Source organism: Thalia democratica, chromosome 3 (genome assembly GCF_965202585.1).
Source record: "Thalia democratica chromosome 3, ktThaDemo2.hap1.1, whole genome shotgun sequence".
NCBI lineage: Eukaryota > Metazoa > Chordata > Thaliacea > Salpida > Salpidae > Thalia > Thalia democratica.
This window is the reverse complement of record NC_139167.1, coordinates 42,671,754-42,697,258: the sequence shown is the minus strand read 5'-3', so window position 1 is coordinate 42,697,258 and position 25,505 is coordinate 42,671,754. Positions and strand designations below refer to the sequence as shown.

At 25.2% G+C, this 25,505-nt stretch overlaps 1 protein-coding gene across 1 annotated transcript; it reads left to right on the top strand.

The window, feature by feature from the left end:
• The first annotated feature begins 3,836 nt into the window (after window positions 1-3,836).
• LOC145831756 (uncharacterized) lies at window positions 3,837-12,792 on the top strand. Its single transcript, XM_082939083.1, has 8 exons — window positions 3,837-4,002; window positions 4,781-4,883; window positions 6,534-6,706; window positions 8,900-9,007; window positions 9,113-9,326; window positions 11,003-11,040; window positions 11,200-11,395; window positions 12,299-12,792. Exons 1-8 carry the CDS (start codon window positions 3,927-3,929, stop codon window positions 12,699-12,701), a joined length of 1,311 nt encoding a protein of 436 aa, XP_082795209.1. The 5' UTR covers window positions 3,837-3,926; the 3' UTR covers window positions 12,702-12,792.
• Window positions 12,793-25,505: the final 12,713 nt, after the last annotated feature.

The window sequence follows — 25,505 nt, the reverse complement described above, 5'->3', positions numbered from 1 at the left end:
CACTGGTTTGGTACAGAGGATGTAGCTAGTGAACAATTAAAAATTAGTGAAATTGGAAGAATTAGGGAATGAATAGTACGTTTAATAAAATATGAAGGAATGTTTTCAGGCGTTCTGATTATTTTATCTTTTAAATGATTAACTGACTTAATTATTTCATCATTGCTTATGAAGAAGTTTTTCATTTCCAAACACTTTTTACTAACAAGTGTAAAATTTTTGTCATCACAATCTTTAATAAATGCCTTTTGAAAGGACCTGTTAAAAAAAGAGGCTTTATCAAGTTCTGATATTATTGGAATATTATTTTCGTTAATTAATACAGGTAAAGAAGGTGTTAACTTGAGCTTTGATTTTACATAGCTGTAGAATTTTTTTGAGTTTGTGTTTTGGCAAAAACGTTTTTCATGTTCTATGTTGAACACTTTTACTGCTTTTTCATATTTTTTTTGATACAGTTTTGTATTTTTCTATCATCTGCTTATCTAGCTTACATTGTTTGTAGAGTTTTAGTTTTTCTCTTAACAACTTTTTTATATCAGAAGGATATGTTTTCATTTTTCTGTCTTGTTTAATCAAAGGCACAAATTGTTTGACTGAAAAGTTTATTGTTTTGATAAATTTATCATAAAACATTTGTAGATTTTTTGAGTTGTTAAAAAGAACTTTCCAATTTATATCTGATGAAAATTTATTAATATTCTCAAAACTTGCTCTACGAAAATCTGAATAGAGTGATTTAGGAGATGGTTTTTTACTTTTGTGAACACTTATCCCAAACAAAATAACATTGTGATCATTTATATTTGTTAAAGGTGAATCAACCAAATGAAACTTAACTCTATCTAATGCCATATAATTACAAAGCAGTAAATCGAGGATATTACCGTTCTTATGGGTAGGTGAGTCAATAAGTTGTGTAAGGAGATTATCTGAACAAAATTTAATAAAACATTTGTGACAGTCATTGTAGGTTGTGCTTGGGATATTCCAGTCTATATTTGGCAAATTAAAGTCACCTAAAATGTAAAAAGGAGACTGTTTTGGAATAAGGTTTCTGATTAAGTCGATCATGTTTGAAACAACAGCTAGAGATTTAGAGGAATTTGGAGGGATGTAGACACATAAAAATCTCAATCTGAGTCCTTTAAGAATCAAATCAAAACACAAAAATTCAAAACCATCAGATGAAACAAAATTAGTTTTTACTTCAATTAATTTTAAAAAGTTTTTAAATATAACAGCAACGCCTCCTCCCCTGCCTATTCTGTCATTACGGATTATATTATACCCTAGAGGACAAAAATTTGAATCAATAACATTTGAACTTAACCATGTTTCAGTAAAAAAAAAAAATCTAAATTTTGTGTACACATATAACATTCAATGAAGCTTATTTTGTTTAAAATAGATCTTATATTAGTATATGAAATATTTAAAAATAAATCTCTACTAGAGGTTAAACTATTAGAAAAAACAGTGCCTGAGGCCTTAGTATTAGAACAATTAAAGATTAAACTAGATGACATAAGATGCATGTCAGTGTTTAAGCTAGACTTATTAGGCCCAGAGATCCTGGGCGTTAAACCGAAAGGGCAGTTGAGCACTTTCAACTATTTTGTTTTGTTTTATAACGTATCTTATGTTCAAGTTTTTACTTTCAGCTTCTGCTTGTTTTTGTTTTAGTTCAAATCTCAATTTTCTAAAATGTTCCATCTCTGATTTTGTTCGATCAATATTAATGTAGATACTAATTTGTTTTCCCAGATGCTGTATTTTAAGGATTTTTAGACTCAACAGTCGTTTTCTGCTAGATTGTGTCAGTAGCTTCAAAATTATTGGTCTCGTTTTATTGCCGTTGTATTTACCGATACGGTATATTGTATCTAATTCAGTTTCAGCTATCTTATTGGAACCTAGAAAACTTTGTATTTTATTCAGGTCATTTTTTGCATTTTCTACCGTATAAACTGATGTATTGCTAACGTTTTCTGGAATATTAAATACTATTACATTTAAAGATTTTTTTTCTTTCAATTTCCTCTCAGTTTCAGCATTTATTTGATGTGTTACTAGTGACAATTTACTGTCAATGTTACTAATAAAGTCTGGTTGTTTTTGAAAGGAGTTTGTTGATGCTTCTGCATACATTGAAAGTTTCTTTTCAAAATTATCAAACTTTTTGCAGAACTCTGTTTTAAATTTAATAAAACTTTCATTTAGTGAACTGATTTTGTGATCAAGAGACTTTTCTGTAGTTTGTTTCTTGTAGACCTCCTCATGAGTTTTTTGTGTATTCTGGATACTGATTTCAAGTTCCTTGATTTTTGTTTCATACTGACTTTTCAAGTTATGGATTTCTTTTTCCATTGACTGAAATTTTGCATCATTCTTTCTTCCTAGTTGTAGCAAACTTTCCTTTGTTGCTTTACTAACTTTGCAGTTTTCAATGATACTTTTTATTTCCAATTCAGACATATTAATTTACTTAAATATAACCTTATTCAATATATTTGAATATTGAATATATTTGAATACTTATTAATATAAGTAATGTAAAATAAAAACAAGTGTACGAGTTCGAAAGTTTTATTTTAGTTTTCAAATATATATATTAATTTATTTTCGTTTGTTCTTAAACGAGCATATACTTCACTTTATAAAAAAATTAATAAACTTCATATAATTAAAACTAGAACTTCAAATAATGTGCACCTAAAGATACCTATGGTTTGTAAAAAAAAACAGAAACTGCACTGAGAATAGATTAAAAAAATTCTAAATCATTCTTTTATAGTTTTTAAATCTTAAAACAACACAAAGTATAGAAAAAAACTTATGTTCAAGTTTTGTATTTTAATAAATCAATGAAGTTTTAATCTTTTTAAAAAAATCTTGCTCAGAATAACTTCAACTGCTGCAAATTTATATATTAAAATATTTAAAACTTTTTACAGCTTATCTAACTAATAATAATTAATGTTTAAATCTGTTGTCTATAAAATGTTATATCTTTGTAAACCGATTGTTATAAATAATAGTTTAATCTTTTTTTAACACAAAAAAGATTTTTTATGCACTAGTACTCTTTAAAATACGTCTTTTGATATTGCTGTAAAGTTTTAATGTTAGCAGCACACTATTTAGCTATTTATCTAATACAACTTAGCTTTAAAGTTTTGTCTACATCAAACGTGTGTAGCGTAATATTTATGATTAATAGTAAACTTATTAGACTAAAAGCAACTTAGTTTTTAATAAGCATAAATATAGCGTTTCTAAAAAAATTTAATTCTATATAAAAAACTAAAATTGTATTTTGAAACAGATTTTAAACGTTTTTGACATAAAACTATGAATTAATTTTTCAGAAATTGTTTCGAATACCTTTAAAAAGTAAAGCAATTTTTACCAACAAATGTTCTATAAGTTATACTTTAAAATATTATATTTGTTTTGTACTTTGATAGTGCTTAAAAATATATTTTTATAAAAAATACTTTTTTTGCATTTTCAATACATTTTTAACTTTGAGAAAAAAATTTCTAACTACTGAAACACAATATTCACTAATTTTGTTATTTATTTCAACCCAAAATATTTTTTTGTTTCTAAAATACTTCGGAAAAGTAGTTCGAAAAAACTGATTGTCAAAAAAAAAAACAGTTTACGATGTATAGCAGTAAAAACATTAAATAAGTAAAAATACAAAAAAAATATGACATCAAAGACACCAAAATTAATTCGGAAAACGTTGTTAACGCCTGAAGCAAAAAATGTAGTTTGCACAAAAGTAGTCTAGAAAAAAAATTCTTAACAGTGTAGTTTTCTTTTTATTTAAAGTTTGTTAGTGTTCAAAATTATTGTAGTAATTTTTTTGAATTTTACTACTTTAATAATCTGATTCTAATCATTTTTATAGTATAATGCAGTTTATTTTATTTATTTTATTATACTTAGTTTGTTTTAAACTGAAGTTCTTTCATACATTTGCTGCAACAAGTAAGTTAAAAACTCATTTTTTTTAAATGTTACAAAAAAAAGTTTAGTCATGATGTGAAGTTTTTTAATAATATTAAAAAAAAAAAAATAATGAGTTAATAAAAAGTAGTGCTCTTTAAGTGCTCTTAAAAAGTACTGAACTTAAATAATAAAGTCAAGAACATAAAATAAAACTTATTTTATAATTAGTTGGTATTTACTTAAGAAAAATAGAACTTTTAAGTATATTTTTATGATGCTTTTTATGGTTAGTTTATTAAAAAATAGGTTTAGAACATAAATTAAGCATTTTATAACAATTTTTTTTAATGTACTAAAAATTCTGTTTCGAGCCGCATAGTAGTGCTTATTAGATAATTATTCTATTACAATATGCTTTTAAAAAGTTGTTATTTATTTTTATTGTGTAATTTTTTAATGACTTTTTTAACAAGTCTAACACGCAAATAAGTTCGGCCCACAAAGGACTGTCTCTGGTAAATCTGGTCCGACGGCTAGTAAAGTTGCCCACCGTCAACTTTATCATATGGACATTTTAAGCACTATACAGGATAGAAAAGAAGTCATTGATTTTTATCTTTTAATACAATTGCTAATTAATTTGGTTTTGTTACTTTTCGATTTTTATTTACAATAAAATTTTAGTAATTTAAAAAGAGTCGTTGACTCTTGTTTCAACCAACTTAAAAGTAAGTATATTTGTTTACTAAATTAATATAAGAAAATAATGTTTTTCAAAATTACTTGTACCATTTTGTTAAACTAATCAATTTTAAAGGTTGCAAGGAGACTAAATATAGTTTAGTACCTAATAGATTTCATTACTTTGCTTCACCGAACTTCCCAAAAAAGTTTGAACATCAAACTCAATGTAACTGGCTGTAAGTTTTATTTAGTTATTTTAAAACTGTTAGTATAACTAATTTTTGATATACATTTTGCATAAAAGCTTTAAAAAAATTTATACACACTTTATTTTATTTTGTTACTCAGTAGTTACTTAGTTACTTCCTCTTTAAAAATTAGCTCTTAGTATTTCAATAATATCTAATACCTTTTGGAAAGCTGTATTCTAAAGCAAACAGAAAGACATATTTACTGTAATTTAGAAAACTTAAAAGTTAAATGAAAATAAATAACAGCACTAAATACCACTTTGAAAGGCATTCTACTTCTGTTCACTAGTACGTTACAGTTAAAAACACAAATAAATGTTATAAAAAACTTTGTAATAAACTTAAAACAGAAGGATAACTACAAAAAGTTAAATAAATAATAATTTTGTAGTATATACAAACTATACTTTTTTTTTTCTAAAAATCCATAATTAAACTCATATTTTAATGCCACAGCTACTTGAAAAAAGATATAAACAGGCAAGAAATTACAAAGATTATACCATAAGTTCTTGTTTTTAACCATAAATTCTTTTCGTTAAAAATTTTTTTTAAAACTTCATTTCTAGTTAAACTAAACAGTGAGTATTAAACTTATTGTTCGTTTTTACCTATAAGTTAGTTTTAAAAAAACCATACTCACTGAACTTTTTATAAATCAATATTTTATTCAAAATATCAACAAAAATGTATATTTGTTCTGTATTACAGCTTATCTGATTTAGTCTTATAATCTGTCACTATAAATTCCACAAAGTTTTAAATTTTCTACAATATATTTTTAACGGGTAGTTGTCAAATTTGCACGAGGGCACAAAATTGCACAAAGATACTTTTGCACGATCAGACATTTTGCACGGAGATATTTTTGCACGGGTTGAACTTTTTTTTTATCAATTTTCTTTTTTACTATCACTGTTACCCCTCACCCTCGGTCGTCGATATTTTTTTTTTCAAATTAATTTTATTATTATTATTATCAATTTTTTTTTACCATCACTGTTACCCCTAACCCTTACCCTTGGTCGGTAGATCTTTTTTCTTTTTAATTAATTTGTATATATTCATAAACTTTTTCTTTTTATTTTTTATTAATTAATTTTAACTTTTACTATCACTGTTGCCACTAACCCTTACCCTCGGACAGTGACGTTTTTCCTTTTTTTTATTAGTTTATCTTTTAGTTTTTTAAAGTATATACATTTATATTTTACTCACGTGCAAAAATTACCTCCTGTGCAAAATTGTAACTCGTGCAAAGTTGACCCTTGTTGCAAATTTGTCTTTGTGCAATTTTGTGCCCACATGCAATTTTGTCTTCGTGCAATTTAGTCTCAGCGTGCAATTTTGACCCGTTCCCATTTTGAACAGCTAACACCTATTTAGTTTTTATTCTTCATTGTGACTTTAAAATGTATTTATAAGTGTGTTAAAGTATTTTTTACTTTCTTAAAAAATCCATAAAACATGGTTAAAATGACTTTAACTTTCAAAATTAACAACGTATATAGGTTTTATAGGTTTAAAATGACAAAAATATTTCTATACTTTACTAATTTAGAATATATTTTTAGTTTTTGAATCTTAATTGAATATTTTAAAGCTATTATAACCAACTAAACCATTATTGACTAGATTAATTGCGCCAAAGGGTTACCGTATCCGTCTTGAGTTTCTTAGATTCTATTTAATGTCGTCAAAACTGCGAGGATGTGTTTATCAAAAGTTGACAATTGATGATTTGTGGTCTAATCAAAGCGACGGTCCATACTGTGGAAACTCTTTACCACCTGTATTAAGATCTACTGGTTAATAAAGTTATTTTCTTTAACTTTAGTAGTCCTTAAGGCTTAAGAATTACTTAAACACTATATACGCCTCATAATTATTCTCAATAAAAAAAAAACTTCGTAAAATAATGCTTGATAAATTTGAGTAGCAAAATAGAAGTATTGGATAAATATAATACATTTGCTAATAATGCAATGATTAGAAGGTTAAAAAATATGTAACAAAACTGGTTTAAAAAAAAACATTTAAAAAAGCTGTCTCAATTCTTTAAAAAAATAAAAAAACAACAGGTTCAGAGATCTTTCGTTTATTATATAAACATTTTCAATTCTTATTCAAATAGAATCTAGGTAAAAAAAATAGACTTAAATGAGTAGTATATTGTCAATTTTACTAAAATTGTTATAGTATTATAGTATAGTATAAAAGTAATACTCCTTAAATTTTCGAATGATAATCGAGAATACTAGATTTTACATGGTTGTAGGTATTCTTAGTAAATTTTAATTATAAGCTAGTATTTTATATTTCTCATCTAGGTCAGCATCTATAGGCAGGGTTCGGCCTGCATTCGGTAGTCGCAGGCCAAATTTTGGAAATAAGAATCTTAGTTATAGTTACAATGTCACTTTTTTGTTTTCAAAACTCTCGTCATTTATATCTATGAGCTTTATTTTACTCTTCATTTCAAACTCCAGAATATATAGTGTAAGTTTTAAATCTCTTGTAAGTTATGCCTAAAACTTTTTTTTACTCTTCGTTTCAGAACTTAGGGTATTTGGTATAAGTTTCATAGTTTTGCATGCTTGCGGGCTGCAGTTTTACCTTTCGCGGGCAGAATTTGCCGATCTATAATCATACTTTTCATGTACTAGAAAAACTTTAACATTTGCTTATGATATTAGGTGGTTAAAAGCAATTTCAAACAAATTTTTTTGTCAATATTCAAACTATTTTGAGATCCGCTTAAAAATTTAGAGTTACATTACTTAAAATTTAGAGGTTCAAAACTTTTTTTTACCAGTTACAAGCCTTCTGCCCAAAATATTTTTCCAGTATTTTGTTAATTATTTATTTATCATAAGCGCAGTTTGAGGTTACAAATCCCATGAACTTTATTTAATGTATTGTTTTTCTGCGTGACCCCAACTCTTTTGAGAGCGTGAATGAAAAATGATTAATCTAACTTTCTCGACAGCATATGCTAGTCAGAATTACAAAAGTAATAATTACAAAGGAACTAAAACCTTATGAACAGTCAACTAAGTCTTGAAGGTGAGTCGGGATTTTTCAGAATATACAGTTTTTGGGAAGTAAAAATAGAGACTAGTAAAACGTTATATACTCTCAAGAGAAAAACATGTACTGTTTGAGTTAATGTTAAATATATGATCTTTTTATTCATTTATCCTCAAAACTATCTAAAGCATAAGAACTGATAGAAAGTAACATAATCCTTAATTTTATAGACGACAAAGTATTAGAGTTACCTGAGAGATCAAATAAAGCTTTTGTAGTATAACATATTTCAGAACTAGTATCCGAAACTCAGCTTATATGTATAGGTAAATTAGAAAAAAAATTAATTAAAATCTTTATTAAAAAAGAGTTAAAATATAATTAAACTATATTAATATACACAGACCATGTTAAATATTTTTGAAATAAAAGCAGTTATTTAACCCTTACGACTAAACAGTTCTTTGTTAAGAGTAGTATAAAATGCCGAAAAAAAGCTGTGTAAGACGGAAGTTTATGAGTTAATTTATAGTACATTTTTCATATATCCAACAACAAAATGTATTTAATAAGGGCAGTTTAGGCATATAACTAGACGGCCGCTGAATAGTAGTAAATGTGTTACAAGAATCAAGCTTAAAATAATAAATCAAAAGATACGACTAGTTTTTTAAAACATAGGATTTTATGTAGCTGTTGAGCCCTAATTGCTAATTAAAATATTTAAGAAATTAGTTTAAAGTTGTAAAAACTAGCAATATAAAAAAATTGTATAATATAATTTTAATTAAATCCAATTTCTGCTATAAAACGTAACTTTATTTAAACTTTTAAACATTAAGGTTTTTTATTTAAATTACTTTAAAACAAAAGTCAAGTTTAGGTGAGCACTAAAGCTAATTATTTTAAAGTCAAGTTTATACAATTAGTTTTAAATTAAAATTTAACACACGAAAAGTACGATTCACTAGGTCATATGTTGAGAGTGAAGCTACAATCAGATTCGAGAGACATTAAACAAATGTTCAGAGGTTTTCAGATAAAAGTAACACCGACTTTTGAATTTTCTTCACCAAGAAGTAAGACTTTTTGTAGAAAATTAAAATTGAATAAAACAGTCTACCTTAAAATTTTGACTGGCTGAACTGTTAGTTTGGTATTTGCCACTGTCTATCTTTATATAGTTAGGGATGAACGCGGAAGATGGAAATCGTACAAGGCACAAAAAACTTCTGCACCAACTGGTGACATACCAATACATCCTCCTGATGCAGAATCTTTGGAAAACTTAAGCGGTAACAATGCAGTTGAGCTTAAAAATAAATTGCGAAATTTCCAAAACAACATACAATCAGGAGAAGAAGGTCAGATGGAGTATAATCCACTCGATTCACCTAGGTTTAAATCAGTCTTTTATTAACTTTAATTAACTCAAAAACTGACTTTAGTATTTACTAAACTGATTTTTTAATAGCTACCAAACTAGTAGGTACAAACAAATTAACTAAACTAACCATATTACTCGAAACAGAACTAATTATTGCACCGATAAGCTCTTTGAGTGAATTTTTAATTTTAAAAGAAACTTTGAAAAAAAAACTGTAAACTAACTAAGTTAATTGTTGATTTAATTAACTTAAATTTCACTAGTTTAAAACAATTTAACCTAAAAACTAACTATAAACAACGATTTAAAAAATAAAATAAAGGTTTAATTTTTTAGTCAAGTAAACCAAAACAAATGCTTAAAACTAGTTTAAACTTCATTGTTAATAGTATTATAAAATCCCGATATTCTAACTAAAAAATAATAACATTATTAATTGAAAAAAATTATAAAATTACAAACAACTATTAGTTTTCTAAATCAATTATTTACTTCTTTTTATTAACTTTTTGTTAAAATCAAAGGTATGAAATATTTAACTATGGATTATTACTGTTTAATAAACATAATGTATGTTTTAAAATGCTCCCAGAAAAAAAATTTAATATAGTTTTGTTACTTTACTAATTACATTTTGCTATAAATAAAATGCGAATAGCTACATTAAAGATGCTGATACTTTATTTTTCAAAACTTGTTTTAATAAAGCTAAGCTTTGTGATTAGTAGAAAATAACAAAGCTTAATTTTTTTAAACCTTAAATGAAGTATTTGTAAAATTATAAATTTTAATTATTATTTTGACTAGTTTTTATTAAGTAGTAATAAAAACAATTAGATATGTAAAATTAACACATTTTTTACGGAAGTTGTTAATATTTATTCAATAACCATATTTTTTATTGTTTTTATATTTTCTATGTATTTAAATATATAGTTTTTAGTTTATATGGTAACTATTGCAGAAAAATAAAAGGTTTTAAATGTGCTATCTAATCGAAAAAAGTACGGTTTATTGTACTGAAATAAAAACTAGAAAATTTTAAATACTTTATATGTTAATTTACAAGATAAAAAAGTAATAAAAAACTACTTTGTAATAGTTTTATTTACTTTTGTTAAATAACAATTTTATAGTTTGTTGTTGTAGTCATTGATTAAGGTTTAGTTTGTTTTTAGAGTTTAAAACAGTTTTAGTTAGTTTGTAAAATCTTTTACTGATAAAATAGATATAAAAGGCTAATATAAATTTTTCTGAAAGTAAGTTTAGGTGGAGTACAACAGTGGTTGCATAAAAAAGATTGTAGCAACTAAAATATTTCAAAGATAAATATAAACTATTCTTACTTTAAAATGTTGAATTTTTCTTGTATTTGCTAACTTAATAATACTTTATATTTATAAAAAGAAACTTAATAGCTTTTGAGAATGTAAATATAAGAGTGAAAATTTAGTCTGCATTGACCCTTTTAAATTAAGTAAGTATTAACAGTTTGCAAATATATTGCATGTAATGTTTCTAAATTTATTTTTAACGTATTACAAAAGCACTATAATTAAATGTTTACAATGTTTTGAGATATTACAATATAGAAAATGTTGATAAAAAGTTGAAGTGAAACATAGCATGTTTTGTTTGACTTTAATAAAAACAAAATAATTTTATGATAACTATTGAAACTTTGTAGCACGAAAAAACCAAGAATCAAGAAAAAAACTAGACGGGGTTAGCTATTTTTGCTTGTTTTTTTAAAGTCATCTATTAAGCTCTTTAACTTAAATTAAAATTAGCAAATTTTTTTTTGATTATGTGTAAGGGAAAAAATTCTTAAAATTTTAATGTACGTTTGCAATCATAGTTTTAAACTTTACAAAACAATTATAGTTACAACTACAAGAAAATCCCAAGTTATAAACTTAAAAAGCGATCCAGTTACTAAAAGTAACCAATTTATTGAAAATAGAAAAGGAAAAACCTCATCATACAATTTCTCAGTATGGATTATCATAATAGTTGCTGTAGTGTTGTTCATATTTGTTGTCTTAACCATGTTTTACAAAAGAAAAAGAAAACTCATAAAGTAAATATTATAATTGAAACAAATAGTGTTATTGAATATATTTTTGCAATATATTCCCATACTAAATATTATCAAATATAAAATTCCAGAAGTTAAGCTAAAAAAAATTAGAATATAGTTTGAGAATATTTTATGAAAAGAATTGCAGTTTTAACTAAATTAAATACTGAAACTTAAAGTAAAAAGTTTAAATGTTTTACTAGCTTTACACATAGATTTATAATTTATTTCAAATTATACAATATCCTTCTTTTATTACACTGACATATGTTTCTGTGTGTTAACGGATTAACACGCTTCAACTGAGCTCTGTAAAAAAACAAATACTGTAAGAAAAGAATAGAAGTTAAAGTAGGTGTATGCATGTGTTCATTAAAACAAAAATAATTTCTGAATATTTTTAGAGATTAAACGTTAATAATAAATAAAATAATAAATGAGACATTAAGTATTTTATCTATAATTAACGATTAATCTCTAAAATCTATAGCAATTATTTTTATTTTAATGAACACATGCATACACCTACTTTAGCTTATACTCTTTCCTTATAGTATTTATTTTATACAGAGCTCAGTTGAAGTGTGTTAATCCGTTAACACACAGAAACATATGTTAGTGTAATAAAAGAAGGATACTGTATAATTTGTTATTGTTATATATTCCAGTGAACTTGTTTCCTTAGGATCTTTTGTTAACAAACACTTAACTTTATATTTTGAACAACTATATTTTTTTCAATTTTTTAAATTAATTCAAAGTTAAAATTATGCTGCAGTAAAGTATTATGAAGTTCTAAATAAAAATAAAAACTTTAAAATGTATACAGAGCAAAAAATGTTTACAATTAATTACTTTAAATAATGACGTCAAGTATTAAAAGTCAAAACTAAAAAAATTCAGAGAGAAAAAAGGAAAAGATGATGTAAAATCAAGTTCAAAAGATGCAATTAAAACAAAACTTTCACAAGAAAGAAGATATCTAGAAATTCAAAAAAAAAAATCTCTCCCAGTATGTGAAAAAAGTTTAGCGAAAAATCAAGAGCTTTCAAAACATTTGGATGGAAAAAAAACTTTGCAACAAGCGCTGAAAGAAAAAAGAAAACCTAATGATGTTAAATCAAAACAAGTAATAGACAAAATGTATGTTAATAAATCTTATGCAAGTAATTCACATTGTCAAAAGCAAAAAGAAATTAATGGCGATCGCAATATTATAAAAACTAAAAACTCTGGAAATAAAAATGAAAGAATTCTTGAAAACTCTCAAAGAAAATTTAGAAACCGACGGTATGATTTGACATGAAAAAAGACCTTTACATACTAATTTCTAATTTTCGGAATTTTGTAGTTTTATTAACAACAAAGTTATTCGTTTACAAAAATCAAATAAACATCATAATAAATTTAATGTTATTATTTAGTTGTAATTCTCTAGAAAATCCCTATTGAAATTTGTGTATAAGAAACGTTTTTTTATACTAATTAATCAATTTTTATAATTTTAAAATTGAAAAAATTATGTTAAAACAAAACTTCACAGCTTTAAAATACCAAATTTTTAAAGGGCTTTTAAATTGAAGTGGGCAACTTTTTAGTCAACAAAACAGAATTACCAGAGAATGTTTTTCGCTAGCCGTACTCATTTGAAATTATATTTATGGGCCACCATACAAAAAAAATATTTTTAAGAACAAATTAAAAATTTATACATGAAACTTTTAACAAACAATCATCTAACATTTTTTTTTGCTGGTTGAAATAAAATTTATAGGACATATTAAAATGTTAAAAAAAAGATAAACTTATCTTCAAATGCAAAATTCATTTTCACCCAAAAAAAAATGCGGGCCTGATCCGGCCTGAAGCCATATTAGATCCGGCCAAGCCCTGTTATAAGCAATAACTATCTTGTTTATAGTAGGGCAGGGAAATATTTAGTCTTGTTTGACTGTGTTATTTTAAGAATTGTTATAAGATTTTGAAACTTTTTGTTGAAATACTTTCTTAAAAGGTGTATGTATACAAGCTTTTCATATCAAATGAGTAGATTTTACAGGATAAAAAATAGGTTTTTACGTTTATAGTAAAATAAGATGGCCACAAGTAGTAAAATAACAAAAGTTTTGCAAAAATAAGGTCGAAAAAAAACATTTTGTTTGACTTATTTTAAAGGCAATTTTTTTAAGAGTGAAGTTCTAAAAAACCTTAAGATATTACTTAATTAACTTAAGTCATTAAATAAATTTAGATTTTTGTTTCAGTTAATAACTGCACTAATTAGATAATAAATGTCTTTTGTGTGAGTCTAGGTTATAAGTTTTTTAGCTTTATCAAATGTAAAACATATAGTAGTTGATTTTTCTTTCCCTATTTTAAAACAGTTATCAATATATCAATTAGTTATTGTTTATAAATTTACAATATTTTTTAAAGTCAAACTAATTTATAAAAGGAGTAGTTAAAAATGAGATCTATATAAGTCTGACGGTTTTTGAAACTTATTTCGACAAAAATTGTAGGTTTTTTAAGGTAATTAAAGTTCGATTTCAGGTCAATTGTATAAATAAATGATGAAAAACGATTGTTTTTTTTTTCAAAAATAGAAGTGTGATAGTATTCACTGTCTGTACTAAAAAAAAATAAACATCCTGTTTACAAACTAAACAAAAAGTAACAAAAAAGTAAAACTTAAAAAAATTGAACAAGTAGTTTATGGCTCGAGTAACTATTTTTAGGGGTTAGTTGAGTTGTGCTAGTATCGTCAACGTCAGGCGATGATGGCAGCACAGCTTAAGTACGTGCATTTTTTTTTGCTTTGTTTTTAGTTCTCCGTAATTTACTACCACATTTTCTACACTAAGAAGTTGTAATCAGTTTTTAGTAAATGGAGTAGCTTTTGACTTTTATTCATTAGGTTAGTAGTTTTGTTGTAGTTAAGTTAATTTAATTTTTTCATTTAGTAACAAATTAAATCTTATCTTATTTACATAAACGTTTAACTTTAGTTTTCAGATTGAATTTAATGAATATTCTTACAGTAAATGAGCTACGCTCATGGTCCCCTCTTAAATTTCCAAAAGTATTTACCGCTAAAAGGTGTAAGAGATCAACTGAAAAAAATTACGGTTATCCTCTTCTTTAACTTACGTGTAATATCAATAGAAAAGTTTTCTTTTAATCAAATAAATATCTTTCTTGATTGAGTTTGTTAACGAACTAATTACATGAATGATAAAATCTGTAAAACAAAACATAATGAAAGCTAGATTAGCTTATACATCAATCAAATTATTAAAAATATATTTACTATTTACTTTATTAGAGAAGTATGTACAACTGTACACAGTGGGAAGTTTTTATTTAATGGTTTTTTGATTTAAGCTTAAGATAATTACTTAAGGCTTGCTGTTAAACATAAAAACTAATCTTATACTTTAGTTTATCTAACGGAGTTAAATAAAACAGAAGCTAGTTTCATATTAAGTTGTAACATACCGAAAATATTTCTTTTTACAGTTTTTTAAATACCTGCATAACTACCTTTAACATTTATAAAATTAGAGTAACCTGCTACCTATGTACGTACTTTGAACACAGCGCAAAAGTGCGTACCCAACCGGCAGTGCGTACTTAAGAAATTTTTGGTCTACATTAAGCCTAGTAAAAACATGCATATAACAAATAAAGCTTACAAATGACTATTAAAGCGAAATCCTTTACAACAAGAACTTTCATCGTTAAATTTTTTTTTAAAGTATAAAAAGTTTAAGTATTTATTTACACAAAGTCTGACATTATATAAGGAGAGCTGTCTTCAGTAGAAATGCAAGTAGCTGCTGGTAACAACTAAGAAAAGCTACAATTAGCTTTTAAAAGTATAAAAAATACTTTAAAAACAACTAGCGAGCAACAAAATGTGTTTACTAAACATAAACGACAAGCTCACTAGTAAAAATATTATTTAAAAGTATCTAGTTCTAAATAAATTCCAATTGTCTTGTTCTTTATTTTCGTTAATATCGCACTTTTAAACGCTTTTACATTTATGTTGCAATCATGGGGTATGTGAATTCAATTACACTGTTCATTATTTTTGTTTGTCTAACATTTAGATTTGTATATGCTTTTTACATTTATGTTTCAATTGTTGGGTATGTAAATGTTAATTGCACTGTTGATTTTTTTCGTTCATCTAATTTTTGTATGACTTTTTAAGTACTTTTTAACTTATATATTATCATTGGGTATGCAAATTTAAATTGCACTGTTCGTTGTTTTCGTTAAATTAATAAGCTGTAACATACTTTTATAATTATTGGATTTGATACACGATTAAAAGTTCAGAACTTTTTTTCTAGGTGGCTGTTCTAAATTTAAATTTAATACAGTATAGTTTTTTTAAAATATAAAAAATTTGTTTTACTAGTTTTAGGTTTGTTCTTGTAGTTTGAAACTTAAAAAAAAAGCATTTTGAACACACTGTTTTTTGCCAGAAAGTGCGTTTTATACTGGCAGTACGTACCTAGGTGGCAGGCTTTTTGTATTTTGTTAAGTTGTGCACAAAGTTAGTTTTTAACTATTTAAATTACTAACTTTAGTCTGTATAGCACTTTTATTAAAAAAAATATTTTTTTGTGTTAATTCAAATATGATTCTTAAATCTTTTAAGGACACAGCCAACGTTGGTTTTAAACTGTTTTACCATTGGTATCTAATAGATAAACAATTTAAAGTGGGGCTTGTTGTTTATCTGGTAACTTAATCTTTTTAAAAACATGTCAATACCAATGTAGAAACGTTCTTTATCATACCTAAAGACTAAAATAAAGCTGTTAACATGTCTTTTCAACTTAAAAATAGTACTACTTAATGTAATCTAATTTATTTTATTTAATAACGTCCTGATACAATCCTACTAATTGTGTGCGACTCGATAACTGAAAGGTCCTAGGACCAAAAGTATCCGTATTTTTTGAGCATATTTTTTGTCTATAAACTATAATAACAGTATAAAATCTTTTTAGACAATTTTAAAACTAAAAACTTCTTTTTTTTAATAGATAAACATATTTTAATACCTTTCAGACCTTACAAATGAATCTAGTTAACTTCAGATTATTGGAAAATTTCAATATAGTTTAAACTTAAAAATTTTTTGTGATATACAATTTTTTTTTGGTTCATTAGCCTTTTTGGCTCAGCAAGATATTTTACTTAAATTAGCTTATAAAATATATTTTCTTCCAAAATATGATTAGCTAAATACGTGTTCGTATATTTTATTCAAATTGTTTAATAAATTTAAGAAACAAATAAACCCCTTCATTAAAAACAACCTTTAGTGAAGTTTACTGTAAGTAGTTTTCCCTTATAATAAAAAAATTGAAACTAATTGTAATACAAACGAAAACGAACTCATTTCTGTAACTTATTTTCTGTATTTTTAACTTAAAAAAATTATATTTAAAAGTTATAATGTTTTTTTACTATACTATAAAATATTGTATTTTTAAAAGTTTTGTAGAAGGTTGGTATGGTTTTATTGAAATTGAAAATTTCAGATAAGTACAAATGTTTTTGTTATGTATTTTTAACTACAAGATAATTTAAACTAGCAGGTATTCATTTATGAAATATTTATCTATAAAACTCATGCTTTTTTTTGTATAATAACAAACAATAGTCATTTAAAACTGAATTTAGCTGTTGTTTAAAATTTAAAAATTCTTATAGATTTGTATTAAAATACTTTTTAATTAAGTGTTAAATTTTAATTTATTATTATACAACATAAAGTTAATACACAATATAAAGTATAAAATTGTTACAATACAACACAAGGTCCGCTTCTGTCTCTGAAAAGATTCACTTTGTCGCTTTTACAAATGAAGAAATCCTCTTTTTCGTGTTCCTTTACAAATCCCAAAAGCTCATCCCCACTTTTAGAAATTTGTATTCTCTTTACACTAGCTTCAATTTTTAAATATTCAACTTCTTGTTTTAACTCATTTAAGGAAGCAACTTGAGCCATGTTATTGTATTTATACAGTTTACCTAAATAATGTCCTTTTGAACTCAATTATTAATTTTTAGTATACCTATGTTTTTCTAAATATATCTGGTGAGTTTTTTGACAAGCTAGAAAAATAAATTTTTGTTATGCAATTAAGATAAAATAGCTAAATAACGCTAACAGCGAAAATTGAATTGTTCTAGTAGCTAGATTGATTTCTATTACCTTTGGTTGTTAAAGTCTACGGAAACAAACAGACTAAAAATAATTAAGTTTTCCTTATAAAAATTTAAACAATCTAATTCTTCAAATTAAATTTTTTAACAAAATACAAAACAGTCATTCGCCCTGTAGCGCTCTTAAGTTATAACTAAATTCTAGAAAAATTAAAAAGAAGACATTAGGGTTTACATTAAATTAAAAAACTTTTCTTTTTGAGATTTGATACTTACTCAATTTGAGAACTCTAGTTGTTTCTCTAGACATAAAATAGAAGTATAAAACAACTAAATTGTATTAAAAAAAGACAAGTGTTTTTTATTTTTTTGTAGGTTGTTAATTATATTTTTAGTAAAAATTATCTTTAAATTATTTTTTTAACGAAAATTAGCTGAGAAGCAAGTAAAAAAGATAAAATTTAACAAAAAAGATTTAGAGGTTCACAAGCCATTAAAAAAAAACATGCTTTTAGTAAGTTACTGATTATTTATTTCGTTTTTTAGTAGCTCTTTATTTCATGCTATTTAGTAGATGTTCAATACAAACAAAAAAATAATTAGAACTGTTGCGTATTTTATTCAAACACAGTTTAAAGAATCATAGACAATTTTTTTTTTTTTTTTTCTCAAAGTATATCTAAACATAGTATAAGAAAAAATAATTTTGTCATTGGATGATATTAAAAATTTGGATACTTAAAAGTTAAAGTATTAAAAAATACTAAACTTAAACAACCTTACTAATTTAGTTTATCAACCTTTTCTATAGGATAGCTCTGATAAATAAATCTTTTTTAATATTGAAAAAACTAATCAATAATTTTATAAACTGTAGATAAATATTTACATATATAACTTAAGTACTGTAAACATTTATAACCAAAACGTAGTTTTAAAAACAAGAAAAGTTTAAAGCGCTACTAGTAAATAGTCAAAAATTGAAACTACTTACACAACTAGCTTGGTATCGATTTTTTTTCTCTTTCCATACATTTTAAAGAATTCATTGATGTATGAGAGAAAAAAACTCTAGAAAAAAGTTTTACTGTCGTTTGCTAGCAATATTGCACCAAAAAGAAAAAAAAAACTAGAAATCTTTTATTTGAGTTATTTTTATTAACCTATAATAGGAAAATTGACTTTGTCGCTGATACAAAATTAATTATTTTATTTTCTTGCCAATTTAAAAAAAATCCGGTTTGGTAAAAAAGCACTATTTTAATAATAGAATTATTTTAACTTGAAAAATCTAAACTAAAAAGCAATAAAATACCTGATTATTACCAGTTGAAATAACCAAATGTTTGTATTGTAGTAGTGTAAAATTATTTGTTAGTTGGAATAAATTAAACAAAAACATTTTTAGGATTTTTTTTTAATAGTATTAAGTTACTTTTTATATTTCATAAAACTTTTTTTTAATCTTTGTCTCATTTAATGGTAGATATATACGAGTGTTTCAAACATAGTTAGTTATACACAATTCTGTATTTTTTTACACTGATATACTATGAATTACAAAATTAAGGTATTTAAAGAAAGAGTGGAACATATGCAAAAGACTTTGTTTGTAACGTAATAAGCATCAAACTAAGAAGAAAGTTCAAATAAGTTTTATAAACCAACTTGATAAAACATTAAGTTTAGTAACAACAACATTAGTTGAACATAGAGAACAGCTACATGCAAAACATTAAAAATTTAAAATATATTAATTTAAAAACTACAATCTAAAATTGAAAAAATCGTATTTTTATTTATAAAGTTTTAGAGCAGAGAATAAAACATAAATTATTCACAATAGATTCTCGTAAACTAGGAGAAAGACACTATTTTAGTCAGCGGGCCAGATGTGGAAAAGATTAGGTTTTTGAAGACCAAAGAATTTACTGTACTTCAATAAAATTCCTCGAATATCCAACTTATTTTGAAAGACTTTTTTTTGCTTTTTACTTCAACTCGTAAAATATCTAGAGTAAGTTTCATAGATTTTTTCGCGAGCCGTAGGCTTTACCTTTTATGGGCCGCATAGTTTTTAACTCTTCATTGACTGCAGACGGATTACACTTAATTTGCTAAACGTTGGCGGGCCGGTCATCTTCACTCCACTGGCCATACGTTGATTACCTCTAACGTAAACGAATGCATATAAACAAACACTTAAGGGGAAAATATGGAAAATCTAGTTTTAAATATTACAGATAATTATTGTAATTTGTTTGAAATCAAACAATTCAAAGTTCTCGATATAATTAGCTTTAAGGAGAATTTTATCTTTTATTCTATTTGAATAAGATTTGTTTATAACAACTGATGATCTCCTATATCCCAATAAAGGATTAAAACATTGTTTTGTTGATAATAAACTGTAAAATTAGAAAAATGGATAACAACTTAATGATTAAAAGCTTGAAATGTTAAAAAACTTGCAAAAATAAAATTTAAAGTAAATAAAAGCTGCAACATCAGAACTTTTTAAATGATGAGTCTGTAGCAACTAACAAAACTTGCACTAAAAATACTAAGAGTATCAAAATAAAATACATTGCTTGGTATATGTAAAAACAAATGTAACACTTTTTCTATTCATATTATCATAAAACTGTATTTATCTTTAATAATATAATTTTTGATTTGAAAGTACTATTAGCTAATATAGTTGCAAGTTTGCTTAACTTATTTTTAAGTTTACTTCTATTTTATTAAATAGAGCCGATAACTTAAAGTCAGCAGCAAATAGATTTTGAACAAATAATGTTTATTGAACGACACAAAAAATGCTCAAAATATTTGGTCCTAGGACCTGGTGCACGATTTTTTTTTGTTATCGAGTCGCACACTACTTGGATATCTTTTAACGTTTTGTCGAGGACAAGACTTGTTTGTTTCTTAAAAAAAACAGCTTAATGTAATTATTTTACAACTGAGTTACAAATTATTAACATTTAGGTTTGTATTCTCTATTACTGAAGTTTTTGTAATGTTGTTTTAAAATTTTATTTGAGTTCAAAGTTGTTTTTTTTTAAACATATCTAATATTTGTCATGTAAAACTTAATTAACTGCTTTTTACCCAAAAAACGTTGTGTTCAAACTGCAATTTGTTTTTATTTTGAACTTTAAAAAACACACTAAAAGTAATAGGACAAAAATATTATATTTAAAAATAGTTTATACAGTCTTAAATTAAAATAGGTAAATTGATACAGATATCATTTTTAATTTTAGTTCAATGACACCAATTAAATGAAAAAGGGCGTTAATACTATGGTTTTTAAATAAAGCAAAAACAATAGCCCCTAGTGATACTATTTACAAAAAAGAAATCATAAAACTTAAACGAAAAGTTCATAAAAATAGTTCTACAAAGAAGTTTGTTGATGACGTAATTTAGAGATCTGTTATTAATCATAAAGAGTTTACTAATGAAAAACTAAATGGTTCAAAATTCAGAAACATCCTAATAGTATCTTAGATAGGAAAACCAAGTATAGAATAAAAAAGAAATTAAAAAACTAGTTAATAAAAGTGGGTAATTATTTCAGCAACAAAGATAAAAAATCTCATAAATTGAAATCTAATTTAGTTTGCGAATATAAGTGCTCTAAGAACAAGAACGTCCAATATATTGAAATTACTTCTAGAGCACTAAAAGAAAGAGTTAAAGAACACCTAAAAGGAAAAACAGCTGTATCTGACCACATTTTTAATTGTAACAGTTGTAAGAATGACAAAAAAACTGCTAGCAATTTTGGTACTTTAAAAGAATGTAGAAATAAATTTTAGACTTTGATCAGTGAAGCAGTTTTAATTAAACGTTATAATCCAAACAAACAATTGACTAAACTGGGTATTACCCAAAGATTACAATTTTTTGACTAAATATGTATATCTTTTTACTGTATATAAATGTTTATCTACATAGATTTTATTATTAGTTTTGTAAATTTACTGTACTATATAACTTTTAATTTTATATGTTTTGTTAGTTAACCTGTCTTATAAACTTAAATGTTTAACACTGATTTTATCTATTTTGCACAGTTTTGTTTTTTGATAATGACTAAGGTGAAGTCGAAACGCCGTAAAAGTGAAATAAACTATAAAATTGTTATATGGATCTCATTACATTGTTTTTAAAAGATCATATGTCCCCTCCTATACTTTTTAAATCTAAAGAAGCCAGAAAATAAAATATAAGCTTACAAATTGTATGTCAAATCCAAAAGTAAAACAAAACATGTTAAAATTTATTTGTTTAAGGAAAAAACGAACAGTGGAATTTAAACTTGTTTAGTAAATGTATAAACATAGGAACAAAAATACTTAAAAGTCATACAAAATTTATATAAACAAAAGTAATGAACAGTGCAATTGAAATTAAAGTGGCCTGAGATTGTTGTAACCATGATAAATACATACAAGCGAAATAATTAAACTTATAAAAGTAATAACATTTTTAAGCACTCTTTCTTAAATCTATTACTGCCAATATTAAATATGGAAATCACAGTCTACTATATAATCATCATACCATTTGTTCCTAAGAGCACCACATTATTTTGTCTTTAACTGTTCTGCTTTTTACCAGAACAACCGGTTAAAATGCAAAAATTGGTACAATACAATTAAGTAGAATAAAATTTTAAACCCTAAACTATTTTTTTTGAATAAACACATTAAAATAAAAGCATATTTAATTTTTTAATAAGTCGTTATTTATTAAAAACTAGTGATTTATCATATGTGCCAGGGGCGTCGCGTGGGGCGTTGCACTACCGCAATTACACCACCTTAAAATTTTGTAAGAAAAATCATAATCTATAACATTATATTTATATTTTAAACAAAATATTTTATGAAACACCAATTTAGACAACGACCATTTTGCTCTCTACACTGCCGCAAACTCTTAACTGCCTACCGCAAATGAATTCAAAAAAGCATATTTTTTTCAAGTGTTACCGCAAAATCAATATCTTGCGGTAAGTAAGCAAGTTGAAAATTCCCTAAAACAGTACAGGCTAAAGTATCATTCCACAAGCTATTGTAAACGAAAAATGAAAACAAATCTACGCAGAGCAGAGGCAATTCCAGCAGAGGCGACTCGAGCAGAGGCGACTCGAGCACGGGCAACTCGAGCACGGGCAACTCAGCATTTTTTTTTTCTGCACCACCTAAGAAAAATGCCACGCTACACCACTGATATGTGCTATATAAATCTTAACTGTACAAAAAAATACAAGATAGATAAAAAAGCTTTATGGTTTGAATATTAATGTACACACATAAATATAAACTTACATATAAATAAATGTATTAAATAAACAATCAAGACTTTTAACATAATTTCAACAAATATGTTTTATTTTTATCGTTAAAGTTTTTGGGATTTTCATAAAGAGTCATTTTTAAACTTTAGTGACTTTTAAATGTCTGTAATAGGCTTATTGTAGGTAATTGACAAACAAAATTACCAAGTATGCACAACCGGTTGGGTACGCACTTTTGTGTTGTGTTCAAAGTGCGTACCTAGGTAGCAGGTTACTGTAATTTTGTGAAAAGCAAGTTTTATTTTAATACCAACGAACTTCAAGTCCAACCTTTGCCGGCAACGGTTTTTTTAAATTGTTGTTGTTTGTTTAAGTTTTTAGAAACTAAACTATTATGTCGTATTCCGTTTATTTCTTAATTTTTAATTTTGAAATTAATATCTTTTATTGATTTTAATTTTTCAAAGAAAAATTTATTTTGTTAAAAAAATAACTTTATACAACTTTTAATCAAATATTTAACTTAAAACAAAAGTACAAAGAGTTTATACATTTAAACTTATAAACAAATTTCGAAAATAAAGCAACATTATTTTCAAATTTTTTTTTTAAGATTAAGTTTTCTTTATAAAATGCAAATGGCTTCTAGTTTAAACAAAAGATAGATGCTTAAACAGTTTTTTATTGATTTAGATCTGTTTAAACTTCAATTTCTTGCAATTTCAAGCTGTTTACTAGGTGTCCTAAAATGAATGATCGTTTCATAGCAATTAATATTCTGGTATATTTTTTTGTTTTAACCTTTTTTTTACAATTATCCTTTTACTCTTGGTATATATACCTTGATTCTCTTACTGAATTGTTAGATGTCATTCAATTTTAAGGTGGTACATTACCATACTTTTTATTAAATTCCAAATCCGAATCTTTACCGCCAGGTCTTTATAGTGATCTAGACATGAAAATAATTCTGGGTCTTTCTGATTAGTAAGATTTACTTTCAACAATTAATAAACTCTTATTAACAAACAATAATACCACAGTGACAGGACATTTTTGGTACTGCTGTTTTTTTTTTGTTTACTCATGACTGTGGATAAAAAATTGGCTAATCGCAGAAAAATAATTTTCTTAGGTATTTCGGATTAAAGCCGATCATTTTAAACTTAGTCATTTAAAACTTTTACTTTTCTAATTCGATTATAGCTAACTCAATCATTCTAAATTCGATTTTCAAAAACTATACCATTTTAAACCTGATAATATTAAGCTCGGTTATATAAACTTGATGATTTTAAACTTGATAACTTGAAAATTTGTCATATTAAACTCGGTTATCGTTTTAAACTGGATTAATTTAAAGTTTTTATCATTCTATGCATAATAACTTCAATTGTAAAAGCCAGGGGCGTCGTGTGGGATGGCACACTGAAAATGTTGTTCCACTTAGTCAAAAAATGAGAATGAAAAATAATTTTCCATTAATTTCAGCTTTTTTGCTTTTTTCATTGAGTTTAATGATATTTTTTTTTCCAATTTTAAATTCTACTTTAAGATATTCGTAAAATTAGAGCTGCAAGTTTAATCTGTGTCAGCTGCATTTTAACGAGCGTGAACTTGGCTTGAATGGCTTTTTTTGTGTTTTTTTTTAACCAAACTTTAAAACCAATTACTTTCAATTTCTTTAATGCTAACTTAGAACTTTCTTTTTTATTCTCAAGAACGTTTTTTCTTTTCAACTTTTCACAAAAGTTTCTATCGAATTGGGGTTTGATTTTTGTAGTGGGCCCCTTTAAAAATTTTGTTTTATTTTTCTATTTTTATAATTTTATAAGTTTTTATCCAAAAATTTTTTTTTTCAATTTTTTTTATTAAGAGACTTATTAAACTAAGTTTAAACTTGTAACTATTTTTTTTTCCAATTTTTTTATACCATAAACCTAAGTAAATTTTTCTGAAAAATTCAAATTTTGCACGATTTTCGATTTTTAGGTTTACAAACTTTTATGCAAGAATAGAATTTTTTTTAATAGTATTTATTTTTAACATACATGTATAGTTAAGTTTCACGATGTAATTATATTTTTCCCCAGTAAATTATTGTTTTTAAAATATATGACCCAGGGGCCTGTTTTGACTAGTTTCCTGTGAACCCCCTGAAAAAAGAAGAAAATAAAGAAGAAAAAAAGGTTCTTAGAATATTACTCAAAACGTTTTTTATTAACTTTGTTTTGGTTATTTGATAAACTTTGAATAATGAATGTTGAATTTATAACACTGAAAGATCAAAAAGTTGCAGTAACAAAAAATGCTCGTTTTTGCCCAGCTGAAATATATTTTAAATAAAATTTTAATTGTAACATCATAATAAGTAAAACTTCTAAAGTAGCATTTTTTTCTAAGAAACTTTTTACTAAGATGCTCTTAGTTCCCATTATAAATTGTTACTTAGTGTAAATAACTTTTGATTAAGTATTGTTTTTGAACTAGTAAGTACAATTTTACTTAAAAATTGTTAACTATAATAACTAAAGTTTTATTTTACTAAGTTTATTGTATATAATAATGTTATGTTGTTATGTTGTGTGAAGCTTTTGTGTTATG